Source organism: Myotis lucifugus, unplaced genomic scaffold (assembly GCF_000147115.1).
Source record: "Myotis lucifugus unplaced genomic scaffold, Myoluc2.0 scaffold_291, whole genome shotgun sequence".
Classification (NCBI taxonomy): domain Eukaryota; kingdom Metazoa; phylum Chordata; class Mammalia; order Chiroptera; family Vespertilionidae; genus Myotis; species Myotis lucifugus.
Window position 1 is genome coordinate 944839 of NW_005871339.1, and position 25143 is coordinate 969981.

At 49.9% G+C, this 25143-nt stretch overlaps 1 protein-coding gene across 2 annotated transcripts in view; it reads left to right on the plus strand.

Moving 5' to 3' along the window:
- ADARB1 (adenosine deaminase, RNA specific B1) overlaps window positions 1-25143 on the plus strand; it is a 59821-nt gene that overhangs the window by 22005 nt on the left and 12673 nt on the right. For both annotated transcript variants that reach the window (XM_023763530.1, XM_023763531.1), the window contains exons 2-7: window positions 7160-7234; window positions 10864-11798; window positions 15116-15230; window positions 17306-17474; window positions 18133-18278; window positions 19345-19513. In XM_023763530.1, coding sequence (XP_023619298.1) covers window positions 7207-7234; window positions 10864-11798; window positions 15116-15230; window positions 17306-17474; window positions 18133-18278; window positions 19345-19513 — 1562 coding nt within the window. In that variant the 5' untranslated portion in view covers window positions 7160-7206. The remainder of the gene's footprint in view (window positions 1-7159; window positions 7235-10863; window positions 11799-15115; window positions 15231-17305; window positions 17475-18132; window positions 18279-19344; window positions 19514-25143) is intronic.

Sequence of the window (25143 nt, forward strand, 5' to 3'; positions counted from 1 at the left end):
AGTTTTTTGTCCTGTCAGCCGAGCCTGGAGTTTTGATTGATCAAGAACACCCACACGTGACTGGGAACATTGAGAAGCGTGTGGCTCTGTCCGTGTTGGTCCTGCTCCGTGCTGTAGTCATGATGACAGCTGATCCTCAGAGTGCATGCTGTGTGCAGGTGCTAATCCACCCCCTTGGATTAGCCCGGCTCAGAGCCCTTGAGAGCCTTGCCCGAGGCCACATAGCTAGCTATTGAAACAGGCTCACCCAGGACGGTTACCCAGGATGGTCTGACAACAGCCATCATGTGGGCCACGGGCACAGGCAGAGTCCAGCAAGGCGTTCATAACCCGTGTGAACGGAGACTGGTCATAGCTGCTGGGAGACAGTTCCTAATCATGAACTGTACTCAGCAGGTAACTTTTAACCAATGTAAAGCTGTTTTATTTACAGATGTTTCTGACTTAAGGACTTGAGAGGTAACTTTGTTCTCCTTCAATACTGTGTTGGCTATTCTGGGTCTTTGTCTCTCCACATATACTTTAGTATCTCTTTGTTGATAGCCACAAAACAACTAGGTGGGATTTTGATTGAGAGTGCTTTGAATCTATAGATCAAGTTGGAAGAACTGACTTCTTGATAATATTGAGTCTTCCTACCCATTAACATGGATTATCTCTACATTTATTTAGTTCTTCTTTGATTTCTTTCATCGGTGTTTTATAGTTTTCCTCATATAGGTTTTGTTTGATTTATATCTAAGTATTTAATTTTGGGGGTGCTAATGTAAGTAGTATTGTGCTTCTCTTTCAAATTCCACTTGTTCATATATAGGAAAGCAATTAATTTTTTTGTATTAATCTTGTATTCTGCGATCTTGCGATAATTTCTTATTTTAATTATTCTATGTTGCATTTCACTAGAAGAAACATGTTTGCTAAAAGTAATGCATGAACCTTATTTGCTATGCACAGTCTGCTATATTTGTTCCATGTGTACAAAATCTCTAAGGGGTCACCAAACTAAGCATCCATTATTTAGATGGTTACCTAGAAATGAAACTATTTCATTGTAAAATATCATAAGTTGATAGCTTTGAACGCTTTAGTGATATTGTGTTTAGATGATGCTGAATTTGATTATCTTACTTCAAATGTAAAAATTTTATACTTCAGTTATCTATGTTAAATAATCACATTATCATTCAGTTGTTTTTTTTTCTATAGCTACAGCTTTTAGTATGTTGCTTGATTTATGCTAAAGAATCAATAGGCATCGTCTCCATTTAACACTTTTCTTTTTAAAAATGTGCAGTGTTGGCTTTTAAAAATAAAACCTTTAACAATCATAAAAATATGTAAAATGTTTCTCAAAACCATTTTTTTGAGACTAAAATGAAGTAAATCTATAATAATAAAAGTGTAATATGCTAATTAGATCAGATGCCCTTCCAGACGTCCTTCTGTCCTTCTGGATGAAGCCGGGCCTGCAAGGGAAGCCCGGGTCCTGCGTGCCTGCTTGCGGCCAGAGGGAGGCCCGGGTCCCAGGTGCCAGAGGGAAGCCAGTGCTGACAGCCAGGAGAAGGAAGGCCTACTCTTGCACGAATTTTGTGCATCGGGCCTCTAGTCCAGTAATAAATAGTAGTAAGTTTAATCAAGGTTAATGTTTGTCTTAAACATTTTTAAATCTATACATTTAAAAAAATACGTTTTTATTGATTTTAGAGAAGAAGGGAGAAGGAGAGAGAGATGGAAATATCAATGATAAGAGAGAATCATTGATCAGTTGCCTCCTGCATGCCCCCTACTGGGAATCAAGCCCATAATCCAGGCATGTGCCATGACAGGGAATGGAATCATGACCTCCTGGTTCATAGGTCAATGCTCAACCACTGAGCACACTGGCCAGGCCCATGTGGGATTTTGATGGGCTTTTAATTCTTAGATGTTTATAGTTCAGGCTGTAAGAGGTGCTTTCAGAATGAAAGAAAAATGGTTATGTGAAATGCTCTAAAGTGCTTGCATTTGCTGTTTTGCTTTGTTTTATAACCTTTGATACAAAAGTTGGCATTTGTAGAATGTGAAAGTGTTGCTCCTGCTCAGCGAGAGCTTTCTGGCTCCCATTCTCCACATGCACGGCCCTCCCGCCGCTGCGCACAGCCTGCTCATTTTCCACTGTGAGACATTTCCATGTCCTTTTAAAGAACTTCAATATGTAAGAGCAGGGAAACAGGCGCTCTATAAATCAGGTGAGCTCCATTAGGGCCAGCTCCTCCCGTGGCTCAGACTCAGTCAGTGTCCCTGGCAGTGTGCTCTCCCTCCCCCCCGGCCTGCTCCGCACCCCCTTCACTGATGAATGGTATGATAATTGGGCCTTCTAATTTAACTATTTATTTGGGGATAATGCAGATTCACATGTAGATTCACAGAAAGAACCATGTTTCCTTTACTCAGTGCATTGTCACAGTCAGGATATTTAATGACTGGGATACAGTCAGGATCCAGAGCCTTCCATTGTCCCTGGGATCACTTTCATGTGCTTTTGTAGCCAAACCCTCACCCTCCCAATACCTGGCAGCCACTAATCTGTTCTCCATTTCTACAGTTATTTCATTTCAAGAATCTATAATAATAAAAGCATAATATGCTAATTAAACTGGATGTCCTTCTGGACGACCTTCCGGATGAAGCCGGGGCTGCAAGGGAAACCCGGGTCCCGGGTCCCGGGTGCCTGCGTGTGGCCGGAAGGAAGCTGGGGGAAGGAAGGCCTACTCTTGCACGAATTTTGTGCTTCGGGCCTCTAGTGTTCTATAAAGGGACCACACAGTAAGTAACGCTGGGATTGGCTTTTTCCCCCTCAGCCTAATTCTCTGGAGATGCCTCCAGGTCACTGCGTGTATCAGTCCTTTTCATTGCTGCACAGTATTTCTTGGCATGGGCGTGCCCACAGTCTGTTAAACCATTTGCCTGTTGAGGGGCATCTGGTTGTTTCCAGTTTGGAGAAGTTGCTGTAAACATTCGTCGGCATTTGGGGTTGCAACTGGTTTCATTTTGGCCACTCTACATGGATTTAAGTGGCATGTCCCTGGTGGCTAGTGATACTGAACATTTTCTCATGTTTATCTGAATATCCTCTTCATTGAAAGGTCTCTTCATGATTTTTGCCCACTTTCTGATTGGATTGTTTGTTTTGAGAATTTCTTGTGTGTTCCATTTGTTCAATGTGTGGCCTTTGTTATATTTTCTCCCAGTTTGTTGCTTGTCTTTTCATCTTCTCTACAGGGTCTTTAGCAGAGAAAAAAAAAATGTTTAATTTTGATTAGGTCCAAGCTGTCAAAAAATCCAATTTATCTTATAAATTGTGCTTTTGGTGTCTAGTCTGCTTAAGCATGCTCTGCCCAGCCCCAAGTCCTGGGGATTTTCTCCTATGATTTTCCTATAGGTTTTATAGTTTTATGTTTCACACTGAGCCCCGGACCAACTCAAGTGCATTTTGTGATAGTGTGAGACGTGGGTGCCTGGTGGCTGCAGCACCATCTGTGGCCTGGCCCCTCCTCACTGAATTGCTTTCCGCCTCATGAGCCGTCAGCCGGGCACGTGGGGCCTGCCCTGGTTCTGTCTGTTCCATGTGGTCCACGTGTGTCTCCCTGGCAATGCCATGCGTGCTGCCTTGAGGACTGACGCTATCGAGTGCGTGTTGAGATCAGTTAAGACTGCTTCCTCCCACTTCTTTACGCTGCTGCTTTACAGCCTGAGACAGACGTCTCTGGGTTGGCGTCTGTTGATGGTCTTTTTTCCGTTCAGTTTGAGGTCTTCCTGGCTGTTGGTATGATGGATTATTATTATTATTTTTTTTTTTTTACTGAAACTTGGACACGACTCTAAATCTTACGTAAACCATTGCATCAGCTGACTTTCACTCATGCCGCTCTGTTAGGGGATGGGGACGTCACCTCAGGTTCCCCACCAGGCCTCTGCTGGGGGAAGGGGAGGCGAGGCTCACCCTCATCCTTGCTGAGTGGGAGGGTCTGGCTGGAGTGGGGCAGTCTGTCTGTCACTTCCAGTCCCGCAGGGAGGAACCGCTGCTGGTCCATTGTCAGAGAGAGCAGCATTTGTTGGGGTTTTGTGGTCTGTGCCCATTGGTGTTTCTAAGTCGCTGGCTTCTCGGCTCCAAGTCTGGGATAATGACACAGAAAGACCAGGGACCCATGCTGTGTGGTCCCTCAAGTCCCCGCCGGTCTGCCCTCCTCCTCCCACCTGTATATGTGTTGTCAGGGTTTTGAGTTGTACTGAGGGAAGGGGAGGGAAAAGAACATCTCCATCCTCCCACCGCGCACGTCCCTGTGGCCTGTTTCAAAGCCAGGGGTCAATGTGTGCTGTTCCCAGAATGGAGAGTTTGGGTTTCTTTGAAGTGCTGTGATTGCCTCTCTCACACGACCTCGTGTTCTTCGCACGCCACCTGTCTCCTGTCTTCGTGGTGCGCCTGACACCCTCCGCTCCCGGCTCAATTTCACCTCCACGCGCCCACCTTCCGACCTGACCCCGCAGCCCAGAGCCCTGGGAGCACCCGCGCCTTGCGGAGGGCGTGCGGTGAGCCTGCACCCCTGCTACATCTTACCTCCCATTCTAGACCTCGAGGAAAGGACTCCTGAGTAAAACTTTCCATCGTGGAAATTGTAAAACACATACAATACAGAACTGCATAATGAATCCACCTCCCCAGCAGCCCGCCCCGGCCCCCAGTTTCAACTGTACACCATCTGCTTTTCCCCATCGCGCTGGGCTCTTTTATAATTATAAATTCCAGATATTACCATTTCGTCTCTAAATACTTCAGTATTGCTAAAAATAAGTACTATTTCCACACCTAAAATGATTAATAAGAACTTCTAAATATAATTAGCTATCCAGATGGTATTTCTATTTTAATTTCTCCATCGCAGGATCTGTCTGTTTCACTTCAGGTTCTCATCGTGTCCCATTCTGGGCTTTGCACAGAAGGAAGTTTCCAGAAACCATATCTAGAAGTAATTAATCTGGAACACGCTCTTGAATAAAGATATGTTTCTTGTATATCAAATACCTAAAATATATATAGTTTTTATGACAACAGTTTGTTAATAATGTCTTACAAGCAATGAATTTGCCTTTTAGTGATTTATAATATCAATTTTATTTGTATATAAAGCAACATGTGCAAATCTTTTTCCTCAGTTACAATTTGATGGGATTCTTTAGTACAGACGGTGTGTTAGTAAAATTTTGCTAAGTATAGCCAACCTATTTAGGAAGAGGAAACTCTTAAGTTTGTTAATTATTAGATACTAGAGGCCCGGTGCACAAAAATTTGTGCACTCGGGGCGGGGGGGCTCCCTCAGCCCGGCCTGTGCCCTCTCGCAGTCCGGGATCCCTCAGGGGATGACCACTTGCTGGCTTAGGCCTGCTCCCCGGGGGATTGGGCCGAAGATGGCAATCAGACATCCCTCTGGCAGCCCGGCAGCCCTCAGGGGATGTCCACTTGCCAGCGGGGAGCAGGCCTAAACTGCAGTTGGACATCCTTAGTGCTGCTGAGGAGGCAGGAGAGGCTCCCACCACCACCGCTGTACTGGCAGCAATCAGCCTGGCTTGTGGCTGAGCAGAGCTCCTCCCATGTGAGAGCGCCCTGACCACCCGAGGGCAGCTCCTGCATTGAGCGTCTGCCCCCTGGTGGTCAGTGTGTGTCATAGTGACCAGTCATTCCCAGTCCTTCTGCTGTTAGGGTCAGTTTGCATATTACCCTTTTACTATATAGGATAGAGGCCTGGTGCACGGGTGGGGGCCAGCTGATTTGCCCTGAAGGGTGTCCTGGATCAGGGTAGGGGTCCTGCTTGGGTGCCTGGCCAGCCTGGGTGAGGGGCTGATGGCTGTTTGCAGCTGGTCACACCCCCTTCAGGGTGGGGGTCCCCACTGGGGTGCCTGGCCAGTCTGGGTGAGGGGCTGAGGGCTGTTTTCAGGCTGGCGGGCGACTGAAGCTCCCAACCTCTCCTTTTTTTCTTTTTTTTTAATTCTGGGATTTATTTACCTTCTATGGCTGTCACTGGAGCTGAGATCTGGCTTTAGCTCTGAGGCCGGCTCCAGCTTTAGGCCTCGGCTGCTGAAAGCAGGTATCTGGGGTTTGTTTGGCTTCTATAATTGAAACACTGTTGTAGCTCCAGCTCTGAGGCCTCACTGGCTGAAAGCAGGTATCTGAGGTTTGTTTGGCTTCTATAATTGAAACACTGTTGCAGCTCCAGCTCTGAGGCCTAGCTGGCTGAAAGCAGGTATCTGGGGTTTGTTTAGCTTCTATAATTGCAACATTGTTTCTTAGAGTGCAGCTCAGAGCCCGGCTGCGGCAGGCAGGGAATCTTGGCTTCCTCCATCACTGGAGCAAGCAAGCCTCCTGTTCGCTTCAGCTGCCTGGCTGCCGGCCGCCATCTTGGTTGGCAGTTAATTTACATATCACCCTGATTAGCCAATGGGAAGCGTGTCGGAGATACGGTTAATTACCATGTTTGTCTATTATTAGATAGGATTTGGAGTAATTGTTCTTTAAGGATTTCCCGTGGTTTCTCCTACCAACAAAATAATACATGGCTAAGAAATTCAATCAGATTTAACAATTACATGCTTTTTAGATTCGTCCCCGTGAGATGCAATGCGAGAAGAAAAAGAAGTGGTAAAGTAAAATGCTGTTGGGCACTTCTTCCTTTGTAGCCTTACTTTATAACCGGAACCGGAAGTCCACCAGAGCAAAGGTCAAATGGCAACCGGGTTGAGTCCTGTTTGGGTTCTGTGGTCATCTGTCTTCGGCCCCTCCTACAGGAGCGATCTTTCTAAGACAGAAACACCGTCACCTTTCTCCCTGGTTCGGAGCTTGCCAGGGCCTCCACCCTGGAATCAAGGCCAGCTCCTCAGAGTGGGACCCCTCCCCACCTCAGGCCTCCCTCCCTGCAGCAGAGTCCTGGGGCCCTGCACTGACCGTGCTGAAGAGGCGGGAGCCTCCGAATGTCCCGTCCTGACTGCAGATCGCAGAGCGAGCTGTCCTTGTTTCATGAGCTTTTCCGTCAGTGTGTAATCCTGGGGGCGTCGTTCCCGTAGAGGAGACACCTCCTGTGACTCGCGTGATGGGCTCACTCAATGTGACTTTCTTGCTGTCTTGCAGACAGAAACTGCCTCCGCCAGTCAAGAAACCCTCCAAAGTATTTTGCCATGGATCTGGAAGATGAAGAAAACCTGAGTAAGACCTCGGCTGCCACGTAGTCTCCAGTAGCTGGTTTTCCATTAGGCGTAGTGTTCCTGGGAGTTTTCTCAGGAGGCCAGTTTGGGGGAAGGGAACTTCCGGGGCTGCAAGCAGTGGCGGGTTTTTAATTTTGGCTACGTCTCTATTTACTGTGGGCCTCCCCTCCCAGCCGCAGGGAGGGTTGCCGCTGCCTGAAGGAGCGCATGCTCTGGTGCATGTCTCATGAAGCTGCACGCTTCCTGTTGGCACAGCCTGGTTACCATGACGATGGTCAGATTCCATCTGTAAAGTCTAAGATAGCCTCTGAGGTGGATTTAAATAGCTGGCCATTTAAAATAGTACATACCTTTTCTGTCCAAATACCCTGGATTCTCCTATATTTTGAGGGAAAGGGCTCACACGAATCTGCTGATCTTGTTTCTAGACTTTAATGAGCCTCAGGACTAGTGTGGCCTGAAACACCGGGCCCTTCTCCTTTCCACCCTGCCCTCTCTGGGGCGGAGGGACGGAGGGATGGAGAGGCTGGGAGCTATGCCAGCTTCCCCTCTCTACATTGTTCTCCGTGAAAAGTTCAGTGAACATCCTTCTCTCTGTTTTATCTTTACTCCCAGAGAGCAGTGCATTTAAATAAGGCTTAAATCTCCCTCCCCATTTGGGAGCTTTTAGTAGGGACACTGCAACAAAGACCTCCTTTTTCTAACACATGTAGACATGAACGTTCTTGCTTGTCTGTGTTCAGTTGCTCCCAAGAGAGAGCGTGCAGGTCTAAGTGATGGGTGACATTTTACGAGGAGTGGTCATCAACGGCCAGGACACAGCTCAGTCCACTTCTCCGTGACGCCACCCACAGCGGCCAGCTGAGGCCTTGGAGTTGGCTCGTGTCCGTAGATAACCCAGAGGTTCCCACGGCAGACTGCCCCGCCTCGCTCGCAGGCTGCTCCGTGGGTTGGGTTGGGGATGATGCGGGTGAGCTGGGTCTTGGTTATATGGATCACAGTGGACACTCTCTGGCTGAAGTCAGTCCCTGTGGGATGGACACAGCATGAGCAGCTGCCCAGTCGCTGTTGGAGAAGCTCATGGCCTTGTGCCCTCCCTCCCGCTGACCTGTGGTGGCCTCTGGCAGCCTGGTGGAGGCCCTCTTCAGGGTGACCTCCCATCAGAGCCTCCCCTGAGGTCCCTTTAGAACCAGCCGTGTCTTTTTACTGTGCGGTTCCACTCGCCATCTCCAGTTTTGCCCGCACACTGTTCCCTGTGAAAAGTGGCATATGCGTGTCCCCCAGCCTCCGAGTTGTTGGGACTGCGGGCTGTCGTCCACGGCAGTGGGCATCTGGTTTGGGTGGGAATGTCAGGCGTGTAGCTTGTATAACTGACCCTCGGGTAACGTAAAGAAGCCTTCGGAATAACTTTTCTGGAAAGATAAGCTGCTGGTGCAAGTGCTAAAACTCAGCTGTGCCAGTCCTGTATTTCCTATCATTTTGTAAGCAACAAAAAATATTACCACGATTAGTAGTCACACTTAGGAAACAAAGTAGCATGATATGTAAAGAGCTGTGATAGAGGGGGTGTCTTTCTCCAGTTTTAATATTTTCTCTTTACATGGTAGCATTTTAATAAGACAGAATGTGAGTAGCATTTCAGTGCTTCTGAAGCAAATAAGAACTTAGAATTTATGGGAACTATGCTATAGAACGTGTATTTTTCCTATGCTCTCGAGACGGCCAGTCCAGTACTGGTTGTCTTTATCCCTTGAAGGGAAGCATTTTGGGGTGGGAGGGTATCCTGTTTGGTTAAATGCATGCCGGAGTAACTGATGACGATCTGAGTGTCTCTGTTGCTAGTTCTTCGAGCAGGAGCACCAGCACGTCCGCCCGCGGTCCTCTGTGGCGCCCTTGCTGCCTGTTCATCTAACCTGTCTCGCTCTGCCCTTCTCACCTTTTGTTCCCTCTGAGCACCGAAAGGAGTAACCTATCGAGCTTTTGCTGGAGGATGTTATAAATGAAAATTTAGTGTCTATTCCGTCAGCTTTGTCAACTGGGAGAAGTGGTGTGTGTATCAGGGCCTGGGAGAAGCTGTCTACAGAGGAAGGGCACCCGGCTCTAACCTCCGCCACAGGAGAGCCGGCTCCCCCAGGGGCTGTGTGTGAGCACATCTCGGCCGATGCTGATGGCCCAGGAATGCGAGGCTTCACTGTGGCCTGGCAGCCAGGGGCCCGGGCCTCTGTCACGTGAGGCCGCCCGTAGGTAGAGCTTAGCATGAGGAGAGCCTGCGTTTACACTGTGTTGTCAAAATAGACCCAGGCCACCACACTGGGCCCTGTAAATTGGTTTACATTATAAAAAATATTTTGGTCACTTAAAAGATTTATTTGTGGGCTTTCGAAAGCTAGCGGTAGGTTTTAAATGCCGGGCCATCAACATCCCCCCGCCCTGTGATCATGGCTCCTGCCTCCATGCGACAGGCGGCCTGTGGAAACGTGCCAGGAAAACAGAATTATTTCTTGTTCTCCTTTTTAAAAAGCTCAATAAACTTAAAGGGAAGACTAAATACTCTTTTATTCCTCTTTTTGAAATTAAACTCATATTTTTGCCATGAACCTTCAGAGTCCTAAAATGATCTTTATTAATTATAAACACCTTCAAAAGGTAGCATAACCAAGTTAGTCTGTAATTCCAGCTTCAGTTAGAAGGTGGTAGCCTGCCTGCAGCTTCAATTTTATATCTGCTCATATATTTTTTTCTAATGTGAACTGTATTAAAAAGTCAGAGGTAAATCAGTCCCCATGTGTAGTAAAAAAAGCTTTAAATGAATATGGGAAATGAAGTTGTATCCTTCAAAAATCATTTTTGAGCTCGGCATGTCAGCATTTTGAAAAACCCTAACTTACCTCTGGTGCCGTGTCACATATAGAAATTTTTTGATATTTGCAACCATGGTAAAACAAAGATTTATATTTTTTATATTTATTTTATATATTTAAATGCCATTTAACAAAGAAAAATCAACCAAAAGAATGAGTTCGCGTGTCACCTCTGACACGCGTGTCACAGGTTCGCCATCACTGCCATAATTACATAAGCAGATTCCTAAGATTGATTCATGAACTAAATCAAATAGCTGCACAAATTGATGGAATATTTTGAACCTTGAGAACAAACCAGCCTGAAAATGCTGCTTTTAAATATGTCCCCTCCTCTGGGAGAGGCTTCAGTGCAAAGCCCAGTGAGTTAAATGCCATCGGGAGGGGGAAATGCCAAAATAAACGACATGTGTCAGTGCTGACTTAGACTTACTCATGTAGGGTCTTCTGGACAAATTTATCGTCCCACACTTTGATGCCCAGAATATTCTCATAAAAGTTATTTAAAAATTCACCTTTTAATGTAAAAGCAGCTGGCGATACTAAATAGAAATGGTAGGAGCCATTATTCAGCAAAATGTCAGACTACCCATTTCCGCTGAGGCCCTGAGCTGGTGGGAAATGTGCAGCCCTCCCGTGTGCAGCAGGGAGTAAAGTAGAACACACATCACTTACCCAGTTACAAAGAGAGATAAAGGAATCTATAAATTTTGCATTTACAAGATCCTGCAACGAAGGCGTTGTAAGTTGCTCTTTCTGGGCACCGCAGGTTCGAGCAGCACAGAGGCTAAGGACAGCTGCAGTGTGGACCCCGGGCCCCCGGGGGACAGCGCTCCGGGGCCGGCTGACAGCTACCTGCTCCCCAATGGGGGTGGTGGCAGCGTCGGCAGGAAGCGGCCCCTGGACGAGGGCAGCAATGGGCATGCCAAGTTCCGCCTGAAGAAGAGGAGGAGGGCGCCGGGGCCCGCCCTGCCCAAGAACGCGCTGATGCAGCTGAACGAGATCAAGCCCGGCCTGCAGTACACGCTGCTGTCCCAGACGGGGCCCGTGCACGCGCCACTCTTCGTCATCTCCGTGGAGGTGAACGGGCAGGTGTTCGAGGGCTCTGGCCCCACGAAGAAGAAGGCCAAGCTGCAGGCGGCCGAGAAGGCCTTGCGGTCGTTCGTCCAGTTCCCCAACGCGTCCGAGGCCCACCTGGCCATGGGGAGGAGCCTGTCCGCCAACACGGACTTCACGTCTGACCAGGCGGACTTCCCCGACGCACTCTTCAACGGCTTCGAGACACCGGACAGGTCGGAAGTGCCCTTTTACATGGGCTCCAACGGCGGCGATGACTCCTTCAGTTCCAGCGGGGACCTCAGCTTGTCAGCGTCCCCCGTGCCCCCCAACCTCGCCCAGCCGCCCCTCCCGGTCCTCCCTCCATTCCCCCCGCCCGCCGGGAAGAACCCCGTGATGATCCTGAACGAGCTGCGCCCGGGCCTGAAGTACGACTTCCTCTCGGAGAGCGGGGAGAGCCACGCCAAGAACTTTGTCATGTCCGTGGTTGTGGACGGCCAGTTCTTCGAAGGCTCGGGAAGGAACAAAAAGCTGGCCAAGGCCCGGGCCGCACAGTCTGCCCTGGCCACCATTTTTAATTTGCACTTGGATCAAACGCCGTCTCGCCAGCCTATCCTCAGCGAGGGCCTCCAGTTACACCTACCCCAGGTGAGGAAAAGTCTGTCACGCTCGGTCATGCTTTACACAGCACTGGGGTTCATTGCCATGCTGACTCTCCATCTCATGCCACTCTGTCCTCACCACGAACAGCCAGCAGTAAGTGTGGCTGCCGAGCAGCCTTCCTAGATTGGGATGGCCCGGTGGCCCCTGGGGAGCCATCTGAGGCCATCGTGGCACAGGGTGGGGACACAGAGCAGTGCCACCAGCCCTCTCCACACTGAGTCTCACCCCGAAGGACAGTCCACAGTGCCCTCCCTCCCTGTGTAGCTGCCCTGCGGGGGGGTGGAGGGGGTGGGAGGGGTGGGCGTGTCCCATAGCAGCCTCTGATGAGGAGGGAGGGCCAGACACCAGAGCCTGCCCAGCCCAGGGTGTTTCCTACGTCTCCCTAGGTCTCTAGTCACAAAAGGAGTGAGTTTGGCCATTCAACTGCTGAAACCTAAGGGTATGGGCTCTGGGCTCCTGCAGGATTGGCTGGCAGTGCATTCCTGAGCCTACAGTGTAGGGACCGTGTGTCAGAGGGACGAGGGGCATAGGGGGCCCTTAAGCAAATGCTCCAGGGCCCCCCAGGCACCCGGGTCTCTCTGTACCTGGAATTCCCCTTGTGGGATTCATGCAGGCTCCCTCCTGCCCAGCCCCCTCCCCCCTAAAATCAGGGTGAACAGAGGGAAATGCTCAGGACTCGGGTCAGCGTCTGTGAAGGAGGAAGACTGAAGGAGAAATGGCACTAGTGTCATCTCCAAACCCTGCAACTCTGATTATTTATTGCTCTTTTCTTAGAAATCCCAAGCTTCTGGTCTACTTAAAAATCCGTCTTTTAGGGAGAAAACCGGACCCTCTTCTCTGTTTGTTCCTTCTTGTCACAGTAGGAAGATAAAATAGGAAGTGGTTTGATCAGGAAAAGTGAAGGACTCAATACTGACAGATAGTTCGGCCTGAATTCTCTCAGTGGGACCCGAGAATGTCGGCTTCTCTCTTACCTATGAACCAATTAGAGGCCTGTGTTCAGTCCTCTGAAATGACCATGGTCCTCAGTTTTAAAAGAGGGAGTTTTATTTTATTTTGCCTAAAGAGGCCAGGTTTCGAAGTGCTGACAGTAGCATTGAAGGGGAGGCAGAAGGAGGTGTGTGTGTGTGTACACACATGTGTGTGCATGTGTGCATGCATGTGTGTGCATTTGCAGCCCAAGCCCCAGGCCGGGCTCCATGGAGCAGTGACCAGAGGCCCGGCCTGGGAAGTGGGGCCTGTCAGCCTCTCTGGGGAGAGTGTCTGGGAATCCTATGGGGGGTGTGGGTGGGAGGGCCGTCCCAGCCCCACCCTCACCACCTGTGCTGGTTCTGCTGGTGCTGAGCAGCAGGTTCTGGGCGTCTGTGTTCTCCAGCCAGGGAGGCCTGGGGGTGTGCAGCTGTATCTGCTTCCCAGCCTCTGCTCACAGTAGCCCCGTAGTGTCTCCCAGAGGCCCCTGAGGCCCCGGTAACCTTGTTTTCCTGGAGGACCTGGGGGTGGCTCCGCAGTCAGCCCGGGCCTTGTTTCTGAGCTACGCTGTCTTTCCCCTGAAACTCTCCAATGTGCCTCTAGAGTGGGTGTAAAGCCTTATGTTTCCCAAGAGTAACCCATGCGGGACTTGGGCCAGACGTCCCTGGTCCTAGGATTCTTTGCCTTCATGGTGTTCATAGTGGCACTAGTTTAAAAAGCAGGCGACATTAACCGCGTGTGAGTGCGAAACGCCCTGTCAGCAGTGACTTATTAAAGCGGCCGGCCGAGCCTCCGGCCTCTGCACCCCGAGGGTCGCTCAGGAGGCAGTGCGGCGGGGCCGTGGTGGTGTGGGCTTGCCGTTGAGGAGCATGTTAGTTTGTCATTATACCCACCCCCTCGTGTAGAGGGAGGGGTGCTTCATCGCCCCTAAAGAACGAGGCCGTGACCTCTTTACGGGGGCGGAAGAAGGTCCAGGAGTGCAATGCTGGCGTCGCACAGGGAGTGTGCGCGGACGTGCCCGCCTCTGAAAACGTGCGGTACGCCTGCCTCCTGTGAAACGAAACTCCTCTCCTCTGGCTCTCCTTAAGCTCCCATTATGTTTTCCTTCTATGGAAGCTGGAACGTGTTGTCCTTTATCTGTGGTGCCCTCCATCGTGTGGTTGCTCATCTGTTTCTGTCTGTGCTCCGACTCCCTCCCCTGTGTTCACATCTGTAGCATCGATGCCTCTGCCGAGGTGCCAGGTGAGGCCCGAGGGCCCCGCCTGGACCTTCTGCCCACCCTCCACGTGGCTGGTCTTGAGCATGTCCCCGGGGGCTCGCTGGAATTTGCTGGAGCCATGATGGGAGGAAAGCTTTCTGACAACTATGCTTTTTCCAAATAAGTCATCGGTTAGGATGAGTGACTTTTCTATTCATTTTGGGAGTATTTTATTAAAAGGACATTAGATTTGGCTGTTTGATTGTCAAGACAAGTGTGAGATTAGGGAGATGTAGATCCAGTGTGGCTCTTTACACACACCCACACACACACTCACACTCACACCCGTTAGCACCATTTCCCAGAACTCTATGGGTCCGCTTTATCCATGACAACTCATGAGCCATAAAAACAAGACGTGCCTCATGATGGCTTCTAAGAAGCACTCCCTGGAGGACAGTGCTGTCGGGCCTGGTCACATGCAGTGAGGTGTTCCAGGCCTCGCTGAACCCTTCCCTGGGTCCATTCCCCAGTCATTTGAGCTGAGTGACAGCTGCCCCACAGGCTCTGCTCAGGGCTGGATTCGGAGGGAGTGACTGAGGCAGGGTGATGGGATAGGTGTTGAAATAACTGAGACGTATCTGATGGGTGGGGCCTTAGAGGGTGGTGCTGTGCAAAGTTCACGCTTCTTTAATTTGATCACTTCTAACTGCGCCTTTCTCCTGCCCGAGCTGCACACTGGGGAGCCTGGGCAGCAGAGCAGCGGAGGGGGAGGCAGGTGACCCCAGGCAGGCACTCTAGCCCCCTCCTCCTCGGTGTCCTCATCGGAGGGCGGGGCTGGTGTGCTGTGAGGACCAGAGGGGCCGCAGGGTGTGCCCCGGATGCACGAGCTCGAGCTCCCACTGCCGGGCTCAGGGCTGTCCCTGCCCTCTAGGCCCTGTCGAAAGATTCCAGCCATGGCCTTGCATGCTCCTCGGATGTGTGTTTTGGAGGAAACACGCACACACATGTGCACACGCACACACTTGTTTGCCAGACTTAGTGTGGGATTCTCCAGAGAAGAAGGCATCTGAGCCATCACCCTGGCTTTCGGGGGGGCAGGTGCAGGTGCCTAACCCCCTGCTGTGGTCCCCAGGTGTTAGCCGACGCCGTGGCCCGCCTGGTTCTGGATAAGTTCGGTGACCTGACGGACAACTTCACCTCCCCCCACGCACGCAGGAAGGTTCTTGCTGGAATTGTCATGACGACAGGTAAACATCTTGCTCTATAAAAATCTCTGACAGGAAAATCGTGTTTTCCTTCTTCCTCAGAATGTCTGTCATCTGCAAATGTGGGAACTGTACTTACATATTTTTCCCAAATGTTCATCCTTTTAACCTAATTGTTTTCATTTGGAGAAGCGCCCTCTGTTACGGTTGGATCCCCACGATCGTGTGAGAGCGGTCTGTCTGCTCAGGAAACTGCAGGAGACATTAATTCCTGCTTCATGGGAAAGTAGGGCGTATCTGATTTACCAGTTAGTGTTCATGCTGCCAGGGAGGTTTCTGTGTGGCTTGTGGGGGAGAGAGGAAGCTCCAGCCAGAGGTGAAAATCTGGGAGAAAGCACAGTTTGGAAGGCAGGAGGAACCCTATTAAATTTGTCCAGAACCGTGGTCAGCAAACTGCGGCTCTCGAGCCACATGCGGCTCTTTGGCCCCTTGAGAGTGGCTCTTCCTAAGCCTTAGGAGTACCCTAATTAAGTTAATAACAATGTACCTACCTGTATAGTTTAAGTTTAAAAAATTTGGCTCTCAAAAGAAATTTCAGTCGTTGTACTGTTGATATTTGGCTCCGTTGACTAATGAGTTTGCCGACCACTGGAGAAAGAACCCTTCCCCAGGTCTTCTCCCCACGCCTGGGATGCATCTCCGTGGTGACTCCTAGGAGCAGGAAGCCACACTCTGGCCAGTGCCCTGGCCAGCTCTGGGGCTGGCGGGACGTGCAGCGCCCTCTGCTGGCAGCATCCCCGGCCTGTGCTGGAGGCCAGGGAGGAGGGCTGGAGATGGCGCATCTGTCTCCGCCAGCCAGGAGAAGCCCCAGCTCTGTGAGGGTGGCTGTGCTGTCCTCCTTCCCCCAGGCAGCTCTCTGTCCGACTGGGGAGAGGACGCGGTTCTGTAATCCTAGCCTTGATCCCCCCTCGCCCTGGAGAACGTGACGACTCGAATCACAGGCTCCTCCCGCCACGTGTGTGCTTTGGCACAGCTGAGCGTGTGTCTGGGGGCGGGTGAAGAACTCTGAATCTTAACGTGGGTTTCAGGTTTTCTCTGGTGTTTTGTGCCTGTGTTTTCCTGCTCTTCTCTCTGTGCTCCTACTATTTACGTGACTGAAAGGTGAGCTGCTGATGCAGCAGCCCCCTGAGCAGGCTCTGTGGTGTGTGGCTGGTTGTCATCTAGCTCTTCTCACGGCCTGAGGAGAGGAAGATGCCCGCAGGGCAGCATTGCCCCTCCGTGTGAATTCCACTGCTCAGAGCCACAGTTTACACCTGCAGACAGGGCTGCCAGCACAAGCACCTGGCTCTGACCTCAGAAGGCCTCCATGCCTGGTTCTGACCTCAGAAGGCCTGCACTCGTTGAATGACCTTGGGCAGGTTTTTGGCCCCTCTGTGCCTCAGTTTCCTGGTCTGTAAAACAGAGGCAGTGGTGCCATGCACCTTAAGGATGTGGGGATGAGGTGAGAAAACCTTCCCTAGTAGACCCAGCACAGTGCCCGCCTCTGGGTGGCACCATCTGCAACTGGTGCTGGTGGTGCAGTTTATCGCTGGTGGCGTCAGGCCTTTGCAGCACATCTGGCGCGTGGTCTGTGACAGGTTTACGCAGAGTGGCCGCTCCTCTGGAGGTGCCCGGTGCTGCGGGCTGCAGTCCAGCATGAGCGGGTGACAGGGACTCCTGACCAGCACACTGTGACCGACTTGTTTTCCTTCTTGTCCCTCCCTCGTCGCCTCTTTAGTGCTTTCACATCAATCTTAAGATTAATAACCAGACCACCTACCTGCCTTCACATAGTGCTTCCTCCCTGTGTCCATGGGACTGTTCAAGAAAGACTGTTACATTCCCAGGGAGTAACTTCCTCAAGCTCAGAACCTTCACACTGAAGACGAGGGCGGCTGGCTCCCAGGGGGTAGTGCAGAGCTCGTCCTCTGGGAGGCTGCGACCGGCGGGGGTAGGAACGGGGGGTGAGTGTGCGCTGAGGTCTCTGCCAGGTTCCGTCACTGCGGCCGCATGCAGGCCCTAGGGCGCAGGTGGGCACGTGACTGTGACTCAGAGGAACGGTCTCTCTTGTTTTCCAGGCACAGATGTTAAAGATGCCCAGGTGATATGTGTTTCCACGGGAACGAAGTGTATTAACGGCGAGTACATGAGTGACCGTGGCCTCGCTCTGAATGACTGCCACGCAGAGATCATATCTCGGCGGTCCTTGCTCAGGTTCCTTTACACACAGCTTGAGCTGTACCTAAAGTAAGTCTAGTAAGTAAGTAAGTAAAGGGAGCTGTTTTAAAAAGTACTGCCTTCTCCCCCTCCCCCCTCAGAAAACACTGCAAAACTTTCAGTTCTCAAAACAGTAACTTTGTCAGTAACAGTGAGGTTGGATCCCATCTGCCCATGATGCTCAAGCTACAAATAGAGTTGGCTAACTTATAGCACACATGCGTATACACACGTACATATGTGCACACACGTATGCACACATGCATAATAGTATTGTGGATTTCAGGGCTGTGCTCAGACCCTGGGCTGTTGTTTCCTGCAGGCTGATCTCAGTAGACTCCACGGCCGGTAAACACGGGCGTTTCTATCCCAGTCACTGTGCCTCACACCCGCCCATCACGTATCCAAACTGCTTTTCTCTGTAAAGCCATCTCTACACATAGTCGTTCTGTTTGGAATCAGAAATGAGAAGGCAAGGGGAAGTGCTCCCATTTCAATGCCCTGTCCATTGTTGAGTGACAGGAACTGTGTGAATGATCATAAACAGGGAAAAGGAAGACTCCAATTCCAGCTTGTCTTTACCTCGTCGGAACTGTGGGCCTTTGAAAGTGTCTGGGAGCTGGGACAGACCGGATTGTGACTGCACGCAGCTGGAGCACTCACTCTGCGACTTGCTTCCTTTCCGCAGCAAAGAGGATCAGAAGAAGTCCATCTTCCAGAAGTCTGAGCGGGGAGGCTTCCGGCTGAAGGACACGGTCCAGTTCCACCTGTACATCAGCACCTCGCCCTGCGGGGACGCCAGGATCTTCTCACCTCACGAACCGATCCTGGAAGGTATGGCCAGGCGCCTGGACAGCCAGCAGTTTCTCAATGTGTGGCCATGTGGTAACAAAATAACAGACTTACATTAATATCCTTCTTCTTTCCATGTCAGCCTTAAGCGTGGATCTGAGGGCTAAATAAAAGCAGGTTTTACTAGTACTTCTCCATGAATAATTAATTAGAATATTTTAATGAATGAAAATGTTGACTCTAATAAACTATGGGATTGGAATAGAATGAGGATACCAGATCAAAATTGATGTCAGCACTTAAATTTGGATAATATACAGGTTGTCACAATCTTTGGGACACCTTGTCTGTCTCTAAGTCAGAGACGTCCATCCTCTTCCCTATTTCTGATGAACTGGAATTTAATAAAGGTGTGATTATTTGGCTGAAACCCCAGCAGCAGGTCAGACGAATGAAAAGGGAGACCCTGTTTCTGTCACATTTCCCCACCCTTCTCTGCACGTGTTTTCCACGGATTTGTATCCACCTCTCTCCCCCAAGCTTAAACATTATTTGTTCCAAATAGAACATTTGATTGCATTGTTTTTCTTGATTATAAAGGCAACACAAATCAATTTAAATATTTTTTAAATAAGAAAGAAAATTTAAATCACCCGTTTCCATATGGCCCAGAGGTAGTCACTGTCTGTGCGTGCTTCCTGTGAGCTTATTTCAGCATCCCTATGGGTTTCCTTATGACATTTTAAAATGTGGGGAAAATATAACAAACACCCAAATATCCAACACCTAGAAGGAGCAAATGTTAGCATTTTGTCCTATTTGCTTCAGTTCTTTTTTAACAATGGAAGTCAATCACTTTGGTTAAAATGGAAGCCCTCGTCTTCCCCAGCCCCTGAGAAGGCCACTTCTGTGAATTTGGTTCATATCATATCCTTCCTGTCCAATTTTATATACTTATAATGTACGTATGTCCTATAGATACAGAACAACCACAGGCACATACAGGCGGACTGTGTGATAAATGTATGGGGTGTAGTTAGATGTGCTTCTCAGTGAGTGAAGCAGATGATTTCCTACTGGTGGCTTCCTTCTCCCGTTTCTCCCTTAGAACCAGCAGACAGGCACCCGAATCGCAAAGCCCGGGGACAGCTGCGGACGAAAATAGAATCTGGTGAGGGGACGATCCCCGTGCGCTCGAATGCGAGCATCCAGACGTGGGATGGGGTGCTGCAGGGGGAGAGGCTGCTCACCATGTCCTGCAGCGACAAGATGGCACGGTAAGGCCATGGGGCACCCACTGTGCCAGACTCACCCCTGCTTATTCCTGGGTACCCCCCACTGTGCCCCTGGGGGCACCCGACCCTCCCCACTGCACTAGACTCACCCTTTACGGTTCCTGGGTACCCCCCACTGTGCCTCTGGGGGCACCCGACCCTCCCCACTGCTCCAGACTCACCCCTGCTGGTTCCTGGGTACCCCCCACTGTGCCTCTGCAGGCACCTGACCCTCCCCACTGCACCGGACTCACCCCTGCTGGTTCCTGGGTACCCCCCACTGTGCCTCTGCAGGTACCCGACTCTCCCCACTGCACCGGACTCACCCCTGCTGGTTCCTGGGTACCCCCCACTGTGCCTCTGCAGGTACCCGACTCTCCCCACTGCACTAGACTCACCCTTTACGGTTCCTGGGTACCCCCCACTGTACCCTTGCGGGCACCTGACCCTCCCCACTGCACCAGACTCACTCCTGCTGGTTCCTGGGTACTCCCCACTGCGCCCTTGCGGGCACCTGACCCTCCTCCTATGCCAGTTACCTACTTTCAAAATGGTTTGGTTTTGTTCCCACTCCCCACTTCAATGTTCCCCACATTCTTTGAAGGATAAAGGCTCTAGGGGGCTCCAGGACCCTTCGAGGGAGTGAAGGTGGGCCTTTACCCAGGAGGCTCCAGGCTGCCACTGCCATTCATCAAAACAAGCATCTTGCCCTTTATTATTATTGTTATACTAGAGGCCCAGTGCATGAAAATTTGTGCACTGGGAGGGGGTGTCCCTCAGCCCGGCCTGCCCCCTCTTACAGTCTGGGAGCCCTCAGGGGATGTCCTACTAACGGCTTAGGCCCGCTCCCCTCTGCAGGAGGTGACTGGGCAATCAGGGGAAGGCGCCGCCCCCATTACCCCACCACTGCTGCCTGCCCTGACTGCCCTTGGCCCTCGCAGCCACCACAGCTTTGTCCTGAAGGACATTCGGCTGTCCAGTCTAATTAGCATTTTATGCTTTTATTATTATAGATTATTATAGATGTGGGCTTCTGGGGTGAACTGATGTGTTTCACTGTGACCTTATAAAACGATTTGCTCCCAGAGAAAGCAAAGAGGTTCCTCATTCATCATACATGCACTTTAATGGTCATATTTACTATTCAGTTAGTATTTGGGGTGATTGGTATTTACATTTTAAAAACAATGTGACACCCTCACAGGCATTGTGCTCTGAGCACCGAGAGCACCCCGTCCTGGGGAGGGGAGGCTGGGTGCTGCAGACACCCCGAGTTTGCCTTCCCCGGAGAACTGTTATTCTTTCAGGAGCCTGCATCCCAGGTAGATTCCCATTTCTTCAGATGCTGGTCTCAGTTCTCATAGTTCTGTATCTTTTAACAAATGTTTATTTGAAAAAAGGTACATGGGCAGATGGCACGAAGTTCAGTGGTAGAAAAGCATGTAAAATAAAACCCCTCCCCCGGAGCGCTCCACAGCCCATGCGCGTGGGTCCTGACTGCCTCCCGACCGCTGTCAGGGCCGACGCGTGTGCGTGCACATCTTGTCCGTTGTTTGTAAGCTTGCTCTTGACTTTCTCTAATGGTCATGTCAGGGAACCTAGGGAACTCGGAGCTAAATTAATCGTACACCGTGGCCCATTCCCACCCAGCAAGGTGCCCACATGATGTGTTTACTAATCACATGCCCTTTGTATTCGCTCTCCATACCATTTCTGTGTGTGAGTGTGTGAGTGTGTGAGTGTGTGTGTGTGTGTGTGTGTGTCCGTGTCCTTGAAAAATAGGTATGTTGTTAGTTTACAGATTTGGCGTTGTGCTTCAAATCCCATTCTGTGCCCTGTATGTTCATTCACCCCGTGTTTGGGGGACTCTCCCTGATGCTGTCATGTCCAGCCCGTTGCCTCCTGCATCATAGCCGTGGCCACGCTATGTCCTTCCCCTCGTGGTGGGCACATGGATTTCCTCGAGCTTCCCAGGCAGCCTTGAGACCCTGTAAGCAGCTTGTTATAGGCCGTGGTACCCAGGGCTCCTCACGCAGCACGATCGGGCGTACCGGACGGCCCTCCAGCTGCACGCACACCAGCAGTGCCGAGGGTAGCTCCACGCTCCTGATGCTGTCTCAGGGTTTCGGTCTGTTTCTCTTCTCACTAGGCGTGTTGAGCATCTCCTCAGCCCCTCGTCTTGCTCCTGTGAATTCCCTGTGTATATCCTGGCCATTGTCTTTCGGACCTCATGACTTTTTCATCTAGATTCGCAAAAGTTCCTTTTGTAGTTTGTAATCTTTAACAGTGTGAGACGATTCAGTGCCTCCTCCAAGGCCAAGTCCCTCTTAACTTTGTGCCATCCTTTTTGGAATAGAAACCCCAAATTTTGATATAATCTTATCCATTAATTTGTCACCCTATAATTTGTACTTTTAGGATCTTATTTAAGAGATCCCTCCTCAAATTATGGGCATAAAAATATTCTGCTGTCCTTCTTTCTAAGACCTTTATCATTTCACTTTCACATTTAGGCCTTTAACACTTTTGTATTGTAATTTAGCTTTATTTTAATAAAGGGGGTCAGTTTTTCCACTCCCTTCTATTGAATAACCTATATTTTCTCCCTGATTTGTGAAGACACCTGTTATATACTGAGCTCCCTCACAAAGATGGGTCTATTTCTAGAATCTAGATCAGTGGTTCTCAACCTGTGGGTCGCGACCCCTTTATCGGTCGAACAACCCTTTCACAGGGGTCGCCTAAGACCATCGGAAAACACATATATAATTACATATTGTTTACAGTAGCAAAATTACAGTTATGAAGTAGCAACGAAAATAATTTTATGGTTGGGGGTCACCACAACATGAGGAACTGTATTAAAGGGTCGCGGCATTAAGAAGGTTGAGAACCACTGCTCTAGACTCTTTATTAGTCTACTAGAGGCCTGGTGCATGAATTCATGCATGGGTGGGGTTCCTCGGCCTGGCCAGCGATTGGGGCCGATTTGGGTGATCTCGCCCAGTCCAGATTAGGCCGATCGGGGCTGGCCGGGGTGGAGGGACTGCAAGAGATTGGCTGTGGGAGCACACTGACCACCGGGGGCAGCTCCTGCATTGAGTGTCTGCCTCCTGGTGGTCAGTGCACATCATAGCGATTAGTCTACCGGTCATTTGGTGAACCAGTCATAATGGTCACTTAATCTTTTATATATAGAGATTATTCTGACATTTTAATAGTTTAAAGATCTGGTTGGATAAAACTGTTATTCTTTACTCATTTTTTTTCAAACTTTTGGTAGCCTTTTATGAAACTCTGTTCTTCTGTACGTATTTTAGAGTCAGCTTGTTAAGTGTCTCCCAATGTCTTGCTGAGATTTCATATGGAACTGCATTGAACTTATGGACTTAGTTGAAAGGAATTGATATGAAGTTAAATCAGTTCATCCATGAATATTTTATCTCTCTCTCCATATTTAAAATATTTCCTTTGCATTTATAGTTTTTCACAAAAATGTTAGGCAGTTTTTAGCAGATTAATTCCTACAACTTTATACTTTCTATGTTAGTGTGCTGATTATCTTGTGATCTGCTATATATTCTGTGCAATTATTGGTGGCATCACTGACTTACTATAATTGTGGTAAAACACACAATGGAAAACTACCATCTTACACATTTCTTTAGATTCATAACAAAATTAAGACAAAGGTGCAGGGATTCGCATATGCCCTCTCCCCCCGCCCCCCCCCCCCGCATCGCCTCCCCCAATTACCCATCCCCCACCAGAGGGCACATGGTTACAGTGGATGAACCTACGCTGACACATTACGTTAGGATCACTCTTGGTGGTGCACATTCTGTGGATTTGGACAAATGTATAATGACAGGTGTCCAACTGTCTTTGTCACGTCAAAAACTGGAAGCAATCCAAGTGGCAGCAGTGGTACAGGATGGCCAAACGATGCTTCTCCATGCAGTGGATGGATTACCACTCAGGCAAATGGTAGTAATAACAAACAATGATGCACATGCAGCCTGGACAAATCTCAAAATAATCATTCAGAATAAAGGAAACCAGATCCCAAAAAGTATGTAAATTTCTAGAACATGCAAACTGGTCTACAGTGACAGGAGCAGATCGGTGGTTGCCCAGGATGGGGACCAACGTAAGAGGGACAGTGAGGAAGGAATGGAACAAGGTGAACAAGGTGTGAGCAAGGTGTGGGGATGATGGTCTCCTGGGTAGAGACACGTGTCCAACTTACCGAATCGTATGCTTCAACATATACAACATAGCGCATGCCAGTTACACCTCGGGGCTCACAGGAGAAATCGCCGGGGGCACTAGAAAATGACTGTACGTAAATGACCAAAGCACATAGCGCTAGGCTGGAAAGAGAACAACAGAACAAACCCAGCCGAGGAGAAGGAAGAAACAAAGGTGCCCCGTGAGCAGTGACACCCGGGGTTAGGTCTCTGGACAGGACAATGAAATCGGCAGAACTCGGGCAGCTTCGACTGAGAACGACGACAGAAGGACGGCCAGACTGTGTTAGGAATAGAGGAGGACAGCCAGGACGCAGTGGAGCTGAAACACGCTGCAGGCAGTTACAGTGGAGACGTGGGCATCTTCATACCAGTGTTGCAACACTGAGATGAAATGTAAAATGTTCAGAAAAGTGTACACTTCTAAAGCTGACTCAAGAGTAGACAGAAGTTTGGAATAGAGTTACAGCCATTAAAGCATTAAGCCAGTCACCCTCCCCACTCACCTCCAGGAAAGAAAGGAATTGAAGAATATCAGAGAAAGGAGGCAGGTGGAGGGAGAGGCAGCCGCTCACCCAGACAGGCCTGCTGTGAGGTCCCCACATCCTTGGGGCAGTAACCCTGTCTTCTATCATCTTCTCTCCAGGTTAGAAGAGTAGGGAAAGGTGGACCCCCAGCTCATGTTGTGGGGTTACTGTCGCCTCTCTCTCCAGGCCAGACAGCGACACTGAGGAAAACAAGAGGACGAGCTGTCCTCAATTATAAAACACACATATGCACACAAGTGTGGCAAACCAAACCCAGTGATGTATTTTTAATGTTTTTTTAATTGATTTTAGAGACCCCCCCCTCCCCACAGTGGAAGGAGGAAAGACAGGTGGTTGGGGAGGCAGCTGGGCAGAAACACTCGCGGGGTGCCGACTGGAATAGGGGGGTCGAAGCTCTTGGTCAGAGGAAGGGAGGGGATGTGGGGTGGCAGCCAGTCTCATCACGGAGGAGATGAACTGGTTAGCAGATTGTCCTGGTTAGCAGTCTGTATAGGAACCAAGACAAGCAAGGCCTCCATACTGCACGCAAAGCACAGCCCAACCAGCAAGGCCCTGGGGTGAAAAGGGCCCTGGCAGTGTTTATGGCTTCCACTCAGCAGGATGCTGAAGGCCCAGAAAGCCCAGATTATACAGCTACGTGAATACGTTTGACTAAATGGACATTTTAAAACTCATTTACCAAAACCCCCGGTTGAAAGAAACGCCATGGGAGTAGTTTCTGGTTCACATAATCAGCAAGTGAGAGCCCAGCTTGTATAGCCAACCCTACAGCTCCGTCCATCATGCAGGGCATTGCTGGAAGGGCGTGGCTGGGGGTCATGGGAATGTTCTGTGT